Raw genomic sequence first — 15231 nt, 5'->3', positions numbered from 1 at the left:
GCAACATTGTGTATAGTTTTTTTAAAAAGATTATTCAATTGAAGGACAGTAAGCTCAGTAAAAGTCAAGTCCTACCTCATTTGAAATCTGGATGGGTGAAATTTCTCGGCACCCCTTGGGCTGGGTTAGGTTAATGTGAATACCTAGGCAGGTAGCTTGTTGCCAAATGGAGGGTACAACCTGTATCACTAAAAACCTTAACACTTAGTTACCTATACAACCCATAAAAAGATAAAAAGCACTTACTTTGTTAGGTCATCTATTGTAGCTTGTATCAATGTCTGCAGCTTCTCTAAATCCTCTTCACTTGAGGCCTCATCTAACTCTTCATTCAACATTAGAATCTCCATGAGTAATTTCTGATCTGTTCCCTTTGTATCTTCTTCAATGGAAATATTCTGGAGTGATAACAGGTAGAGGCCTCTCTCGAGAGGATTTTGTAGAATGGAATATGCTTTGTTCAAATAGGAGGAATAGGTTTCCGATATTGCTTGTTCTTCCTGAAACACAAGAAAAATGTGTGGTTTTAGTATCTGGATTTATTTTTATTCAATGTTCCTGCATAAATTTTGAGGTATTTAGTGACAGTGACCCATCATTAGACAACAAGTTAACCACCTTAGATTAACATCACCAGCCAGCCTGAGTGGGCTGGGAAAAGCCAGCAGTACATAATTACCCAGATGGCCACTTATTCAGATACCAACCATTTGCAATATTGCTCAACATCAATGTGCTATTGTTGCTTGCTTAAAAGATCACCTGAAGATGGGACCATGTGTTTGAGAACAAATGAAATATGCATTTCCTAATTAATCGGGGTGTTCATGTACTCTAATTGTAATATGTGTTCCCCATAAAATGTCAAAAATATATGCGACCTTGGTTAGACTGTGGGGGTAAAGGGACTTTTCAGTCCTATCCCAGCAGGATAAACAAAGTATATTCTATTCTTTTAACATTCAAAACTATGAAACCATCTTACCTGATTTTTATTCGAGAACTTGTCGGGATGCAATTGGCTTTGCAGCTGTTTGAACTTCTTTGATAAATCCACATTATTAATCAAATATGTCAACTTCAGATCAAACAAATCATAATAGTTACTCTGTGAATCAGGTTTCTGTACAGAGCTACAGTATTGACAGAATAGATTCTTGCCAGATAAATTTTTCAAACACTTCCAACATTTGAGTTCTGTATGCTTGACTGTATCAGTGCACAGGTTTTGGAGGGTAGCATTTGCGATTCTGGAGAATAAGCTGTTCACAGTAAGGTTTTGAACAATTCCTCTCACTCTCAACATCATTCATGTGCGTTTCTAGAAGAACAAAAAGGCCAAGTTTCAAAGAACTTTTCTTGATCTTGATATTTCATGGGTTTACTTTTATCATAAAGATTGCACAAGTACACTACCCTACACCAGTTTATTTCGACTTGGTTACATATACAAAACACTATTCTACTTGTATTGTCACTATTAAATGTATTACACTCCCTCAAAGCCCACAAAAAATAAACCAAGTTTATGAAAGAAACCACGTTTTAACTTTTTTTTTTTATCAAGTTCGAGATAATGAATTTTTTTGAAATTTAGCGCCTCCATTTCACAACGTTGTCAGATTTACACGTAGGTATACTTGGCAACACTGCGTTAAGATCTTTCTACACGATCATTAACCCGCGTCCACACTACACACCACCAAACTCTATCGTCTATCACCTAGCCAGTGGCGATAGCACGTTGAATGCACTAGTTCTCGATGGATCACTGAAATTAAGCAACGTTGCATGTGGCTGGTATCCGGATGGGTGACCATTTGGGGAATCGCGTTCTGCTGGCTTTTTCGAACCCCACCCCACCCAGGCTGGGTGAGGTAGAATAGTTGGAGGGTATGTTTGTATGAGTACCTACTTATTACTTAACTTACATTAATTCATTCCAATTTTATTGTGCTATTTAAAGTTGTAATAAACATTGTACGCAATTTAGGTACAAAATACATTAGCTAACTTGATTAAGTAATAAAAAATACTTTAAACAAGCGTAATAGTCATAATATCATAGCAAATTAAGTAGGTATGTACTATGTAGGTACATTAGTATCATGGTAAAAAGTAGCCAAGTAGATGCCTAAATTTTACATATAAGTAACTTCCTAATTTGGTAAGTTGATAATAAGAGAAAGTCAAGGAAGCGCGTCGTCTCCATTGGATTTGTATAAAGTGTAGTGACGTCAATGGGAGACGATATGTGTGACAAGCATTAAGAACTTAACACATTGAAAAAATCCAAGAAGCCAGCTCCAGTAGCGATAGCATGTCAAATGCACCAGTCCCCAATGGATCACTGAAGCAACGTTGCGCGTTCGATTCCCGCTCGGGGCGGATTTTATCCTGATGGTATAATGTTCGTTCTCGGAACGGCTGGCTTTCTCCTATCCTGTCTTCCTTCTTCTCTTCGTTTTTTTTTTCTTTTCTTTACTGCAGCAATCCTTTATTATTACAATAGCAATAAAAAAAGGTATAAGGGACGGACTATTGTATTAGCTTCGGTGTCTGTATGTCATTTTTACTGCAGCAATACTTAGGTACAATGGAAACACAAACCTAACCTGGGTACAAGTCTGCTTAGAATGATAAATTGAGATGATAAATACTGTATTAATTAATATTAATTTAACAGATGGCGGTACCTACTTATAGGATAAGAGTTGTACATTTTTTGTATAACTACAGGAAAGTAAATAATATTATGAATAATAAAAACTACAAGAACAAAACACATATATTATGATTACCATTGTTGTGTAGATATTGTTGTTGATTGTTTTTGTTCAAAGTACTACAACACCGCGGTGCTATGTAACTATGTAAGAAATAGATATACTCGTACCCCGCTAGAGGAATACATACATGTAATAGCTACCTATGTACAATAAATTTTATTATAGGTACCTGGTACATACTACAGACTTAGGTATAGGCTATAGGTATCTAGCTATGGTATGAGCAAAAAACATTGTAGATAAGTACCTATTTTTGAAATAGGTAGGGTAAATAGTTCATAACATCGTTCCTCTGAGGAAAAAAAAAAAACACCACCACTACCAACTACAACAAAAAGTCTCTCAAGTGACAAGCGATACCTACCTATAAAAAAAAGTTTTGTTTTTTACGTCCAGTCATTCTTTGCATCTAAAGTCACTCTTCCATTGTAATCAATAATAATAAAAATCTTCTATCTTCTCTAAGAAGATAATAATATCTTCGCTCTGTGCGCTTGTGCAGATCTTAATCCCAAGTGCAGTTGAGGTTCAATAAAGCGCGTCTGCCTTGTACCACTCTTGGGAAATTACAAAGACAATAAAATTTTTATTTTGACCTGGCCATGACCAAGTTTTGGGTTCGCCAGTCTCGTTAGCTTGGTGGGTAGCGCGTCTGTCTTAATAGCGTTAGACTGCGGGTTCGATTCCCACCTGGGGCGAATTTTATCCTAATGGGATAATGTTCGTTCTCGGAACGGCTGGCTTTCTCCTAAACTCCTTGTAAGCGCTAGGTCGCGGGTTCGACTCCTAACCGGGGCGGATTTTATCCTGCACGGATAATGTTCGTTCTCGGAACGGCTGGCTTTCTCGTATCCTGTCTTCCTCTTATCGATTTTGGGACGGTCTTACCGAGGTCCTCCTCTCCAACCTCTTTGAGAAAAGGGTTGAAATTCTGTGGCTTTCGCCAAAGATAACAATGCAAAAATAAACTTGAGCCTAGTTTCAGCCCTCCTGAAAATAACATTTTCACCCCTTGGAGCGGTAATTACCCCCGTTCAGTGCAATAGTCCTAAACTAAAATGGACACGGCACATAGGTAGGTAAGGGATCAGGAAGAGACCGCCCTTGTACGCGCTAGGTCGCGGGTTCGACTCCTAACCGGGGCGGATTTTATCCTGCACGGATAATGTTCGTTCTCGGAACGGCTGGCTCTCTCGTATCTTGTCCTCCTCTTTTCGATTTTGGGACGGTCTTACTGAGGTCCCCCTCTCCAACCTCTTTGAGAAAAAGGTTTAAATTCTGTGGCTTTCGCCAAAGATAACAATGCAAAAATAAACTTGAGCCTAGTTTCAGACCTCCTGAAAATAACATTTTCACCCCTTGGAGCGGTGATTACCCCCGTTCAGTGCAATAGTCCTAACCTAAACTAAAATGGACGCGGCACATAAGGGATCAGGAAGAGACCTTCTTAATTACCCCCCGGGTTGAGCAGCGCTGATCTAGACAAAGCTTGATTTGAAATAAACAGACAGTTGACTCTCTGTTGGCCAGTCACTATAGTCCCAGTATCAGTAAAGTTGTTCTGGTATCTAATACTGGCCAGTGTATGATTTGTTCTCGTGAAGAACTCGCGGATCAAAATTTACCATCAATCAGAATCCAGAAACAATTCTCGGAAACGCTCCGGAACCCGGTTTTATCCCCCTATTTACTATCTTTATCCTATAGGAAGGAAAGTAGATAATGTAATGGTCAGTTTTTAGTGCCAAAATAAGTTTTTTTTTTAAATTTTAAGATTTACTTAAATACCGTGTTTGTACGTCAAATTAGATATTTGTAAAGATTGAATGAGTTGTAAAAAAGAATTACTCTTTCCAGTAATCTAATCAATGATTCAGATCCTAGATTCGTATAACCTTAACCCTTTCACTCCTAAAGGGACAATACGTCCCTCAGAATCATTATTTTTAAAAGTGGGATATATGTATCATCCCAGACCTATAGAAAAATTGCGTTCTCAGTGTTTTTCAAACGTTTCTTTTGTGATCTAAGGCATCAGTAAAATTCACTTGGCTAACTTGTCTGGTTTTGTCTCCAGATCGATTTTTGTTCAGTAGTCCAAGGAGACCTAGGAGGACATGGAACTTTGTAGAGGCCTTATTTATAGCCCAAATAATAATACCTGATCAGAAGAAATGAAAGATTTTGGTCCTAAAATAAGTCGGGGTGAAAGGGTTAGCTCAACTTTTAGGGCTGTTTACCCCTACACCTCAGCCTCAGAGCGGGCTTTTTGTGTGTGATACCTATAACATTTGAGTTCTGTATGCTTGACTGTATCAGTGCACAGGTTTTGGAGGGTAGCATTTGCGATTCTGGAGAATAAGCTGTTCACAGTGAGGTTTTGAACAATTCCTCTTACTTTCAACATCATTCATGTGCGTTTCTAGAAGAACAAAAAGGCCAAGTTAGTTTCAAAGAACTTTTCTTGATCTTGATATTTCATGGGTTTACCTACTTTTATCATAAAGATTGCACAAGTACACTACCCTACACCAGTTTATTTCGACTTGGTTACATACAAAACACTATTCTACTTAAAATACTGTCACTATTAAAATGTAATACACTCCCTCAAAGGCCACAAAAAATAAAGAAAGTAAAGAAACCACGTTTCAACTTTTTTTTTTTTTTTTTATCAAGTTCGAGAATCGAGATAATGAAAATTTTTGAAATTTAGCGCCTCCATTTCACAACGTTGTCAATTTACACGTAGGTATACTTGGCAACACTGTGTTAAGATCCTTCTACACGATCATTAACCCGCGTCCACACTACACACCACCAAACTCTTTTGATCACCTAGCCAGTGGCGATAGCACGTTGAACGCACTAGTTCTCGATGGATCACTGAAGTTAAGCAACTTTGCACGTGGCTGGTATCCGGATGGGTGATCTCCTAAACTGTCTTCCTTCTCTCTTCACTTTCTGGACAATAGGACTTAAGCAGTTACAGTTCTGACTATCAAACCTTCTATCTGTTCCTAAAAAAAAGTTACTCTTTTTTCTAACCATTTAAACCTAAACCCAAGATCAATTGAGTGTATTAGAATTAATCAATTAAGTAATCAGTCAGTCAACCAATCAATAAATCAACAATCAACCAATCAATCAAATCCAATATAAACATGTTAACAAGCCATTTTAAAACCTTTTTAAATTACCAATCATTTTGAAATTGAAAAAGGTACATATTTAAGTGTAAATAAAATATGTAGTGCTTTAACCAACCAATTGGCTTTCGCAAATAAAAGGGCACAGATGTTGGATGAAAAGCGCCTCTGGACTTTGGATAAAAACTGCTCAGATAATAGGTTTAAACCATCAGGATTAAAGGTAGTAAAAGGAGCCATGGCAGCAATAGAAATTGTCCAATCGAATTGAAAGAATTGGTAAGTTGAAGGTCTATCGAATGATTCCCACTATCCTTTCAAGTCCCACAGAAGTGATCCCACTATCCCTTCAGGTCCCACTTCCGTTCAATGAACGATCAAATATTTTACAGGTGATTAGGCCAGCCACTCACTATCTGGTAGACCTGACAGGTACACCTGATCAGGTATACCTGACATCTGATGAGCACACACACTATCAGCTAGACTTGACAGCTGAAAAAGTACGTCTGTCAGGTCTACCTGACACCTGATGAACACACACAGTATCAGGTAGACCTGATCAGGGGTACCTGTCGTCAGGTCTACCTGATAGTGAGTGGCTGGCCTTAGATGGGAGTAAGGCTATTACTAAACACTTCACTACTTAGGTTGGTGCTTTCCAAGCAATAAAATATGTAGTAAGAATGGCAAACGCTTTGGATGTCCTGAACCTGAGGAATTCAATGTTAGAAATAATTCTAGCCGTGACAATGTGACAATTATCACATACTGATCCAGATTTAATGAGAACAATAATTAATGGGTTGATTCGTTAAAACAATTTTATTACAGCTTGATCAATTAGAACAATAATTATTGTTGGTTCAATGAATCAATTATAGCTAGGTTAGATAAAATTAATGGGAGTGATTAGTATGGAGCAGTAACAACTAACAATTAACCGATAGACAATTTTTTAGAGCTTTAACAATTTTACACTATACTAGTTGCGTTCCATAAATTTTCCTTAAAAAAGTGTACCTAATAACGTAATTATCTAAGTACTAGTTTTTACTTTCTATTACTACAGTATAGCGAGCTATACTAGTAATGAAAGTAAAAAGATTATTCAATTGAAGGACAGTAAGCTCAGTAAAAGTCAAGTCCTACCTCATTTGAAATCTGGATGGGTGAAATTTCTCGGCACCCCTTGGGCTGGGTTAGGTTAATGTGAATACCTAGGCAGGTAGCTTGTTGCCAAATGGAGGGTACAACCTGTATCACTAAAAACCTTAACACTTAGTTACCTATACAACCCATAAAAAGATAAAAAGCACTTACTTTGTTAGGTCATCTATTGTAGCTTGTATCAATGTCTGCAGCTTCTCTAAATCCTCTTCACTTGAGGCCTCATCTAACTCTTCATTCAACATTAGAATCTCCAAGAGTAATTTCTGATCTGTTCCCTTTGTATCTTCTTCAATGGAAATATCCTGGAGTGATAACAGGTAGAGGCCTCTCTCGAGAGGATTTTGTAGAATGGAATATGCTTTGTTCAAATAGGAGGAATAGGTTTCCGATATTGCTTGTTCTTCCTGAAACACAAAAAAAATGTGTGGTTTTAGTATCTGGATTTATTTTTATTCAATGTCCCTGCATAAATTTTGAGGTATTTAGTGACAGTGACCCATCATTAGACAACAAGTTAACCACCTTAGATTAACATCACCAGCCAGCCTGAGTGGGCTGGGAAAAGCCAGCAGTACATAATTACCCAGATGGCCACTTATTCAGATACCAACCATTTGCAATATTGCTCAACATCAATGTGCTATTGTTGCTTGCTTAAAAGATCACCTGAAGATGGGACCATGTGTTTGAGAACAAATGAAATATGCATTTCCTAATTAATCGGGGTGTTCATGTACTCTAATTGTAATATGTGTTCCCCATAAAATGTCAAAAATATATGCGACCTTGGTTAGACTGTGGGGGTAAAGGGACTTTTTATTTTCTATTTCTTTTCAAATACCTACGTATTCTGCAAATGTAATAGAAAGTCGTGTGATGTTCACACCAGATTTTTTTTTTTTTTTAAGTTTGATAGAGGAAACTACAATAGCTGAGGTTTTATCGTTCCGAAAGCGAAGCGAGAAGGTCAGGATAGGAGAAAGCCAGCCGTTCTGAGAACGAACCTTATCTGTTTAGGATAAAGTCCGCCCCCAACGGGAATCGAACCCTCGATCTAGCGCTTCTAACAAGACAGACTTTTTTTTCCAACAAGATACCTCTTACCTAACCAATCTGCCCATTTCACATACCTTGAGAGTTTGTTTGTATGAGTACCTACTTATTACTTAACTTACATTAATTCATTCCAATTTTATTGTGCTATTTAAAGTTGCAATAAACATTGTACGCAATTTAGGTACAAAATACATTAGCTAACTTGATTAAGTAATAAAAATATAAACAAGCGTAATAGTCATAATATCATAGCAAATTTCATTGTAATCAATAATAATAAAAATCTTCTATCTTCTCTAAGAAGATAATAATATCTTCGCTCTGTGCGCTTGTGCAGATCTTAATCCTAAGTGCAGTTTAGAGGTTCAGTAAAGCGCGTCTGCCTTGTAAGCGCTAGGTCGCGGGTTCGACTCCTAACCGGGGCGGATTTTATCCTGCACGGATAATGTTCGTTCTCGGAACGGCTGGCTCTCTCGTATCTTGTCCTCCTCTTTTCGATTTTGGGACGGTCTTACTGAGGTCCCCCTCTCCAACCTCTTTGAGAAAAAGGTTTAAATTCTGTGGCTTTCGCCAAAGATAACAATGCAAAAATAAACTTGAGCCTAGTTTCAGACCTCCTGAAAATAACATTTTCACCCCTTGGAGCGGTGATTACCCCCGTTCAGTGCAATAGTCCTAACCTAAACTAAAATGGACGCGGCACATAAGGGATCAGGAAGAGACCTTCTTAATTACCCCCCGGGTTGAGCAGCGCTGATCTAGACAAAGCTTGATTTGAAATAAACAGACAGTTGACTCTCTGTTGGCCAGTCACTATAGTCCCAGTATCAGTAAAGTTGTTCTGGTATCTAATACTGGCCAGTGTATGATTTGTTCTCGTGAAGAACTCGCGGATCAAAATTTACCATCAATCAGAATCCAGAAACAATTCTCGGAAACGCTCCGGAACCCGGTTTTATCCCCCTATTTACTATCTTTATCCTATAGGAAGGAAAGTAGATAATGTAATGGTCAGTTTTTAGTGCCAAAATAAGTTTTTTTTTTAAATTTTAAGATTTACTTAAATACCGTGTTTGTACGTCCAATTTATTTATTTATTTAATTTTATTATTATTTTTTGGTTTTAAAGTTAGAAAAAAAGTGGACCTGTAGGTATATTTTTTGGTTTCTATTATTTGGTTTAAATAAACAGAAACAAACAAAGAAATAAATAGGTAGGTAATAGAAAAAAATAGCTAAATTTAAGTACATAGAGCGTTTTTTTTTTTCTAACCATTTAAACCTAAACCCAAGATCAATTGAGTGTATTAGAATTAATCAATTAAGTAATCAGTCAGTCAACCAATCAATCAATTCCAATATAATCATGGTAAAAAACCATTTTAAAACATTTTTAAATTACCAATCATTTTGAAATTGAAAAAGGTACATATTTAAGTGTACCTAAATAAAATATGTAGTGCTTTAACCAACCAATTGGCTTTCGCAAATAAAAGGGCACAGATGTTGGATGAAAAGCGCCTCTGGACTTTGGATAAAAAACTGGTCGGATAATAGGTTTAAACCATCAGGATTAAAGGTAGTAAAAGGAGCACTGTGGTTCAAAAAATCAATTTGTTGCTAGCAAATCTAACAGCTCCCCATGATTCAGCAAAATTAAGCAACATTGTGTATAGTTTTTTAAAAAAAGATTATTCAATTGAAGGACAGTAAGCTCAGTAAGAAAGAATTGGTAAGTTGAAGGTCTATCGAATGATTCCCACTATCCTTTCAAGTCCCACAGAAGTGATCCCACTATCCCTTCAGGTCCTACTCCAGTCACAGTACTTCCGTTCAATGAACGATCAAATATTTTACAGGTGATTAGGCCAGCCACTCACTATCTGGTAGATAGTGGTACACCTGATCAGGTATACCTGACACCTGATGAGCACACACACTATCAGCTAGACTTGACAGGCACGGCTGAAAAAGTACGTCTGTCAGGTCTACCTGACACCTGATGAACACACACAGTATCAGGTAGACCTGATCAGAGGTACCTGTCGTCAGGTCTACCTGATAGTGAGTGGCTGGCCTTAGGTTGGTGCTTTCCAAACAATAAATATGTAGTAAGAATGGCAAACGCTTTGGATGTTCTGAACCTGAGGAATTCAATGTTAAAAATAATTCTAGCCGTGACAATGTGACAATTATCACATACTGATCCAGATTTAATGAGAACAATAATTAATGGGTTGATTCGTTAAAACAATTTTATTACAGCTTGATCAATTAGAACAATAATTATTGTTGGTTCAATGAATCAATTATAGCTAGGTTAGATAAAATTAATGGGAGTGATTAGTATGGAGCAGTAACAATTAACCGATAGACGATTTTTTAGAGCTTTAACAATTTTCTAATGAGAACAATAATTAATGGGTTGATTCGTTAAAACAATTTTATTACAGCTTGATCAATTAGAACAATAATTATTGTTGGTTCAATCAATCAATTATAGCTAGGTTAGTTAAAATTAATGGGAGTGATTAGTATGGAGCAGTAACAACTAACAATTAACCGATAGACAATTTTTTAGAGCTTTAACAATTTTACACTATACTAGTTGCGTTCCATAAATTTTCCTTAAAAAAGTGTACCTAATAACGTAATTATCTAAGTACTTAAAAACCTTAACACTTAGTTACCTATACAACCCATAAAAAGATAAAAAGCACTTACTTTGTTAGGTCATCTATTGTAGCTTGTATCATTGTCTGCAGCTTTTCTAAATCCTCTTCACTTGAGGCCTCATCTAACTCTTCATTCAACATTAGAATCTCCATGAGTAATTTCTGATCTGTTCCCTTTGTATCTTCTTCAATGGAAATATTCTGGAGTGATAACAGGTAGAGGCCTCTCTCGAGAGGATTTTGTAGAATGGAATATGCTTTGTTCAAATAGGAGGAATAGGTTTCCGATATTGCTTGTTCTTCCTGAAACACAAGAAAAATGTGTGGTTTTAGTATCTGGATTTATTTTTATTCAATGTTCCTGCATAAATTTTGAGGTATTTAGTGACAGTGACCCATCATTAGGCAAGAAGTTAATCACCTTAGATCAGTGGTTCTCAAACTTTTTTGCATGGCACCCCCTTTGGGCATATTCTCATTTTTTCACACCCCCCTACCTTACCCAACCCCTTGGTATATTATTTTTACCTATGGGTTTTATGGAATAACAAAACGAGAATTTGAAGCTTTGAGATTTTTTTTACATTCAAGTAAGTAGGTTACCTATTTATAGGTTATATGAAATAACAAAACAAACCAACCTCAGTGGCTCAAGCAGTTAGCGCGGGAGGAATTTCAGAACTGGAGGTTTATGGTTCGAATCCCTCATAAGGTGAAACAGCAGTGATGATAAGCAGGGTAGACTAATAAGCAGGGCAGGGACTTATCTCAAGATACTAGAGTTGGAGACTAAGTACCTGGTAGGTAATTTTGGTATAAATTTGATTTTTTTTTTATATAGGAAAAGCTTGCAACCCCCTGATTTGTCTCCACGCCTCCCCAGGGGGGCATGCTTCCCAGTTTGAGAACCTCTGCCTCAGATTAACATCACCAGCCAGCCTGAGTGGGCTGGGAAAAGCCAGCAGTACATAATTACCCAGATGGCCACTTATTCAGATACCAACCATTTGCAATATTGCTCAACTTCAATGTGCTATTGTTACTTGCTTAAAAGATCACCTAAAGATAGGACCATGTGTTTGAGAACAAATGAAATATACATTTCCTAATTATAATTAATCAGGGTGTTCATGTACTCTAATTGTAATATGTGTTCCCCATAATATGTCAAAATATATAAGACCTTGGTTAGACTGTAGGGGTAAAGGTAAAGGGACTTATCAGTCCTATCCCAGCAGGATAAACAAAGTATATTCTATTCTTTTAACATTCAAAACTATGAAACCATCTTACCTGATTTTTATTCGAGAACTTGTCGGGATGCAATTGGCTTTGCAGCTGTTTGAACTTCTTTGATAAATCCACATTATTAATCAAATATGTCAACTTCAGATCAAACAAATCATAATAGTTACCCTGTGAATCAGGTTTCTGTACAGAGCTACAGTATTGACAGAATAGATTCTTGCCAGATAAATTTTTCAAACACTTCCAACATTTGAGTTCTGTATGCTTGACTGTATCAGTGCACAGGTTTTGGAGGGTAGCATTTGCGATTCTGGAGAATAAGCTGTTCACAGTGAGGTTTTGAACAATTCCTCTTACTTTCAACATCATTCATGTGCGTTTCTAGAAGAACAAAAAGGCCAAGTTTCAAAGAACTTTTCTTGATCTTGATATTTCATGGGTTTACCTACTTTTATCATAAAGATTGCACAAGTACACTACCCTACACCAGTTTATTTCGACTTGGTTACATACAAAACACTATTCTACTTAAAATACTGTCACTATTAAAATGTAATACACTCCCTCAAAGGCCACAAAAAATAAAGAAAGTAAAGAAACCACGTTTCAACTTTTTTTTTTTTTTTTATCAAGTTCGAGAATCGATTTACACGTAGGTATACTTTGGCAACACTGTGTTAAGATCCTTCTACACGATCATTAAACCGCGTCCACCTACCACACCACCAAAACTCTATTGTCGATCACCTAGCCAGTGGCGATAGCACGTTGAACGCACTAGTTCTCGATGGATCACTGAAATTAGCAACTTTGCACGTGGCTGGTACCGGGATGGGTGACATTTGGGGAATCGCGTTCTGCTGGCTTTTTCGAACCCCACCCCACCACAGGCTGGGTGAGTTGGAGGGTAGCGCGTCTGCCTTGTAAAGCTGCTAAGTCGCGGGTTCGATTCCCGCTGGCGCGATTTTATCCTGGATGTATATAATGTTCGGTTCTCGGGACGTGTGGCTTTCCCCTTTCCTTTTTTCCTCTTCTTTTCGTTTTTTTTTTTTTTTTTTTCTTTTTCTTTCTTTACTGCAGCAATACTTAGGTTTTTTTAGTCCGTCCTTCCTTTATTGTTACAATAGTAATAAAAAAGGTTTAAGGGACGGACTATTGTATTCGCTTCGGTGTCGGTATGTCATTTTTACTGCAGCAATACTTAGGTACAATGGAAACACAAACCTACCTGGGTACAAGTCGGCTTAGAATGATAAATTGAGATGATAAATACTGTATTAATTAATATTAATGTAACAGATGGCGGTACCTACTTGTAGAATAAAAGTTGTACATTTTGTATAACTACAGGAAAGTAAATAATATATTATGAATAATAAAAACTACAAGAACAAAATACATATGATTACCATTGTTGTGTAGACATTGTTGTTGATTGTTTTTATTCAAAGTACTACAACACCGCGGTGCTATGAACTATGTAAGAAATAGGTATACTCGTACCCCGATATAGGAATACATATACATGTAATAGCTACCTATGTACAATAAATTTTATTATAGGTACATACATACTGACTATTATTATTATTCCCCTGTTAGAGCCTGAGCTTCATCCGATTTTTTCCCGAATGTCCTGTAGGCAATGTAATTTAAATGAGAATGTTCCCACTACACACGACACGATTTTTTTTTCTTTTTTTTTCTGAACGACACAAAATGTCCTGTAGGCAATGCAATTTAAATGAGTGGTGCCACTACATATTACGACACGATTATTTTCCGAACGACAAGTGGGAACGGGCTAAGGTAAACAGGTACGACACTGAAGAGGTCTCGGTATAAAGTCATAGAGTACCTAGCCAGTACCTATATTACCTACATAGGAGGGTACGCGATGTAGATTTTTATAAATTCGTATGACCCCCACATTTTTGACCCTTTGGCCAGTGGTTGTCAAACAATTACTTATCTCTCCTCTCTCCCCATTGTAGAATTTTGACCCATAACAATAGCGGTTTCCAACATAGGAGGGTACGCGATGTAGATTTTTATAAATTCGTATGACCCCCACATTTTTGACCCTTTGGCCAGTGGTTGTCAAACAATTACCTATCTCTCCTCTCTCCCCCATTGTAGAATTTTGACCCATAACAATAGCGGTTTCCAAAAAATGACTCCCCACGGTAGGTACATACATTTGACCCTCAGATAGTGGTTCCTAAAACTTGATCCGCCCCTACTTTGTTTCCAAACAATGAGTACCCAAACAGTAACTTTTTACCCTCAGCCAGTGTTTCCCAAACAACTAGTATTTCTCTCCTGATGGGAAAATCATGTATGTCCCAAGTTCGTTCTGGGAACGACTGGCTTTCTCCTTTCTTGTCCTCCTTCTCTCTTTGATTTTGGGCCGATAAGACCTCCGTTGTTAGGCCAGCCATTCAGGTAGACCTGACAGGTACGGCTGAAAAGGTCCGAATGTCAGGTCCGCCTGATACCTGATGAGCACACAGTGTGCCACCCACACACACTATCAGGTAGATCTGACACATGATCAGGTCTACCTGATAGTGAGTGGCTGGCCTTACAGATGAGATATGATTTATTTGTAATAAATTAGAGACCAGAGGAGCTCATTTATAACTACAAGATAGGTATGCCTAATCTACATATGTATCTTCTTTTACCTACCGCAATGAATCTCAGTAGGTACCTACAAACTATGGATTAATGGATCTTGGGATTTCCTATGGTTTAGAACAGACGCTACCACACCAAAAGATGGGAAACAAGCTTCAGAAGAAGGAAAATTTCGAACGGAAAATACAACCTTTATCTGTTTGAAGTTAACCCCGGGCGGGAATCGAACCCGCGACCAAGCGATTACCTTTCAAGCTAACTAGGCTGGCGTTATTGATTCATGAGCTCATAGCCTAATCAAGTTGTACAACCTGCTATTCATTAGAAAGACAGTAAGGTCCAGCATAATAGACGTAAGGTCCATGATTATGAAGAGAATTCCACAAGCCAAGGGGGCGGGCCGGGTCACGAGCTTCGAAATAATCGTAGATGTACCTTACTCGAACCCCGGACTGGACTGTTCCGTCCTGTCCGTTTACGTGCCGGGGGATAACCTGTTAG

General features: G+C 37.6%; 1 protein-coding gene across 6 annotated transcripts in view; it reads right to left on the bottom strand.

The window, feature by feature from the left end:
- The window catches only part of LOC103508249 (iron-sulfur cluster co-chaperone protein HscB, mitochondrial-like), a 49783-nt gene that overhangs the window by 18085 nt on the left and 16467 nt on the right, over positions 1-15231 (bottom strand). For 3 of the 6 annotated variants that reach the window (XM_017443676.2, XM_017443675.2, XM_026822885.1), the window contains 2 exons: positions 12136-12471; positions 10892-11145 (listed from right to left, as the gene is read on the bottom strand). In XM_017443676.2, coding sequence (XP_017299165.1) covers positions 10892-11145; positions 12136-12459 — 578 coding nt within the window. In that variant the 5' untranslated portion in view covers positions 12460-12471. Of the gene's footprint in view, positions 1-246; positions 501-985; positions 1322-10891; positions 11146-12135; positions 12703-15231 lie in introns of those variants that run through there. The other 3 variants (XM_008472782.3, XM_026822887.1, XM_026822886.1) reach the window with 2 other exon arrangements.

Source organism: Diaphorina citri, unplaced genomic scaffold (assembly GCF_000475195.1).
Source record: "Diaphorina citri unplaced genomic scaffold, Diaci psyllid genome assembly version 1.1 scaffold380, whole genome shotgun sequence".
Lineage (NCBI taxonomy): Eukaryota > Metazoa > Arthropoda > Insecta > Hemiptera > Psyllidae > Diaphorina > Diaphorina citri.
This window is presented reverse-complemented; position numbering and strand designations above follow the sequence as displayed.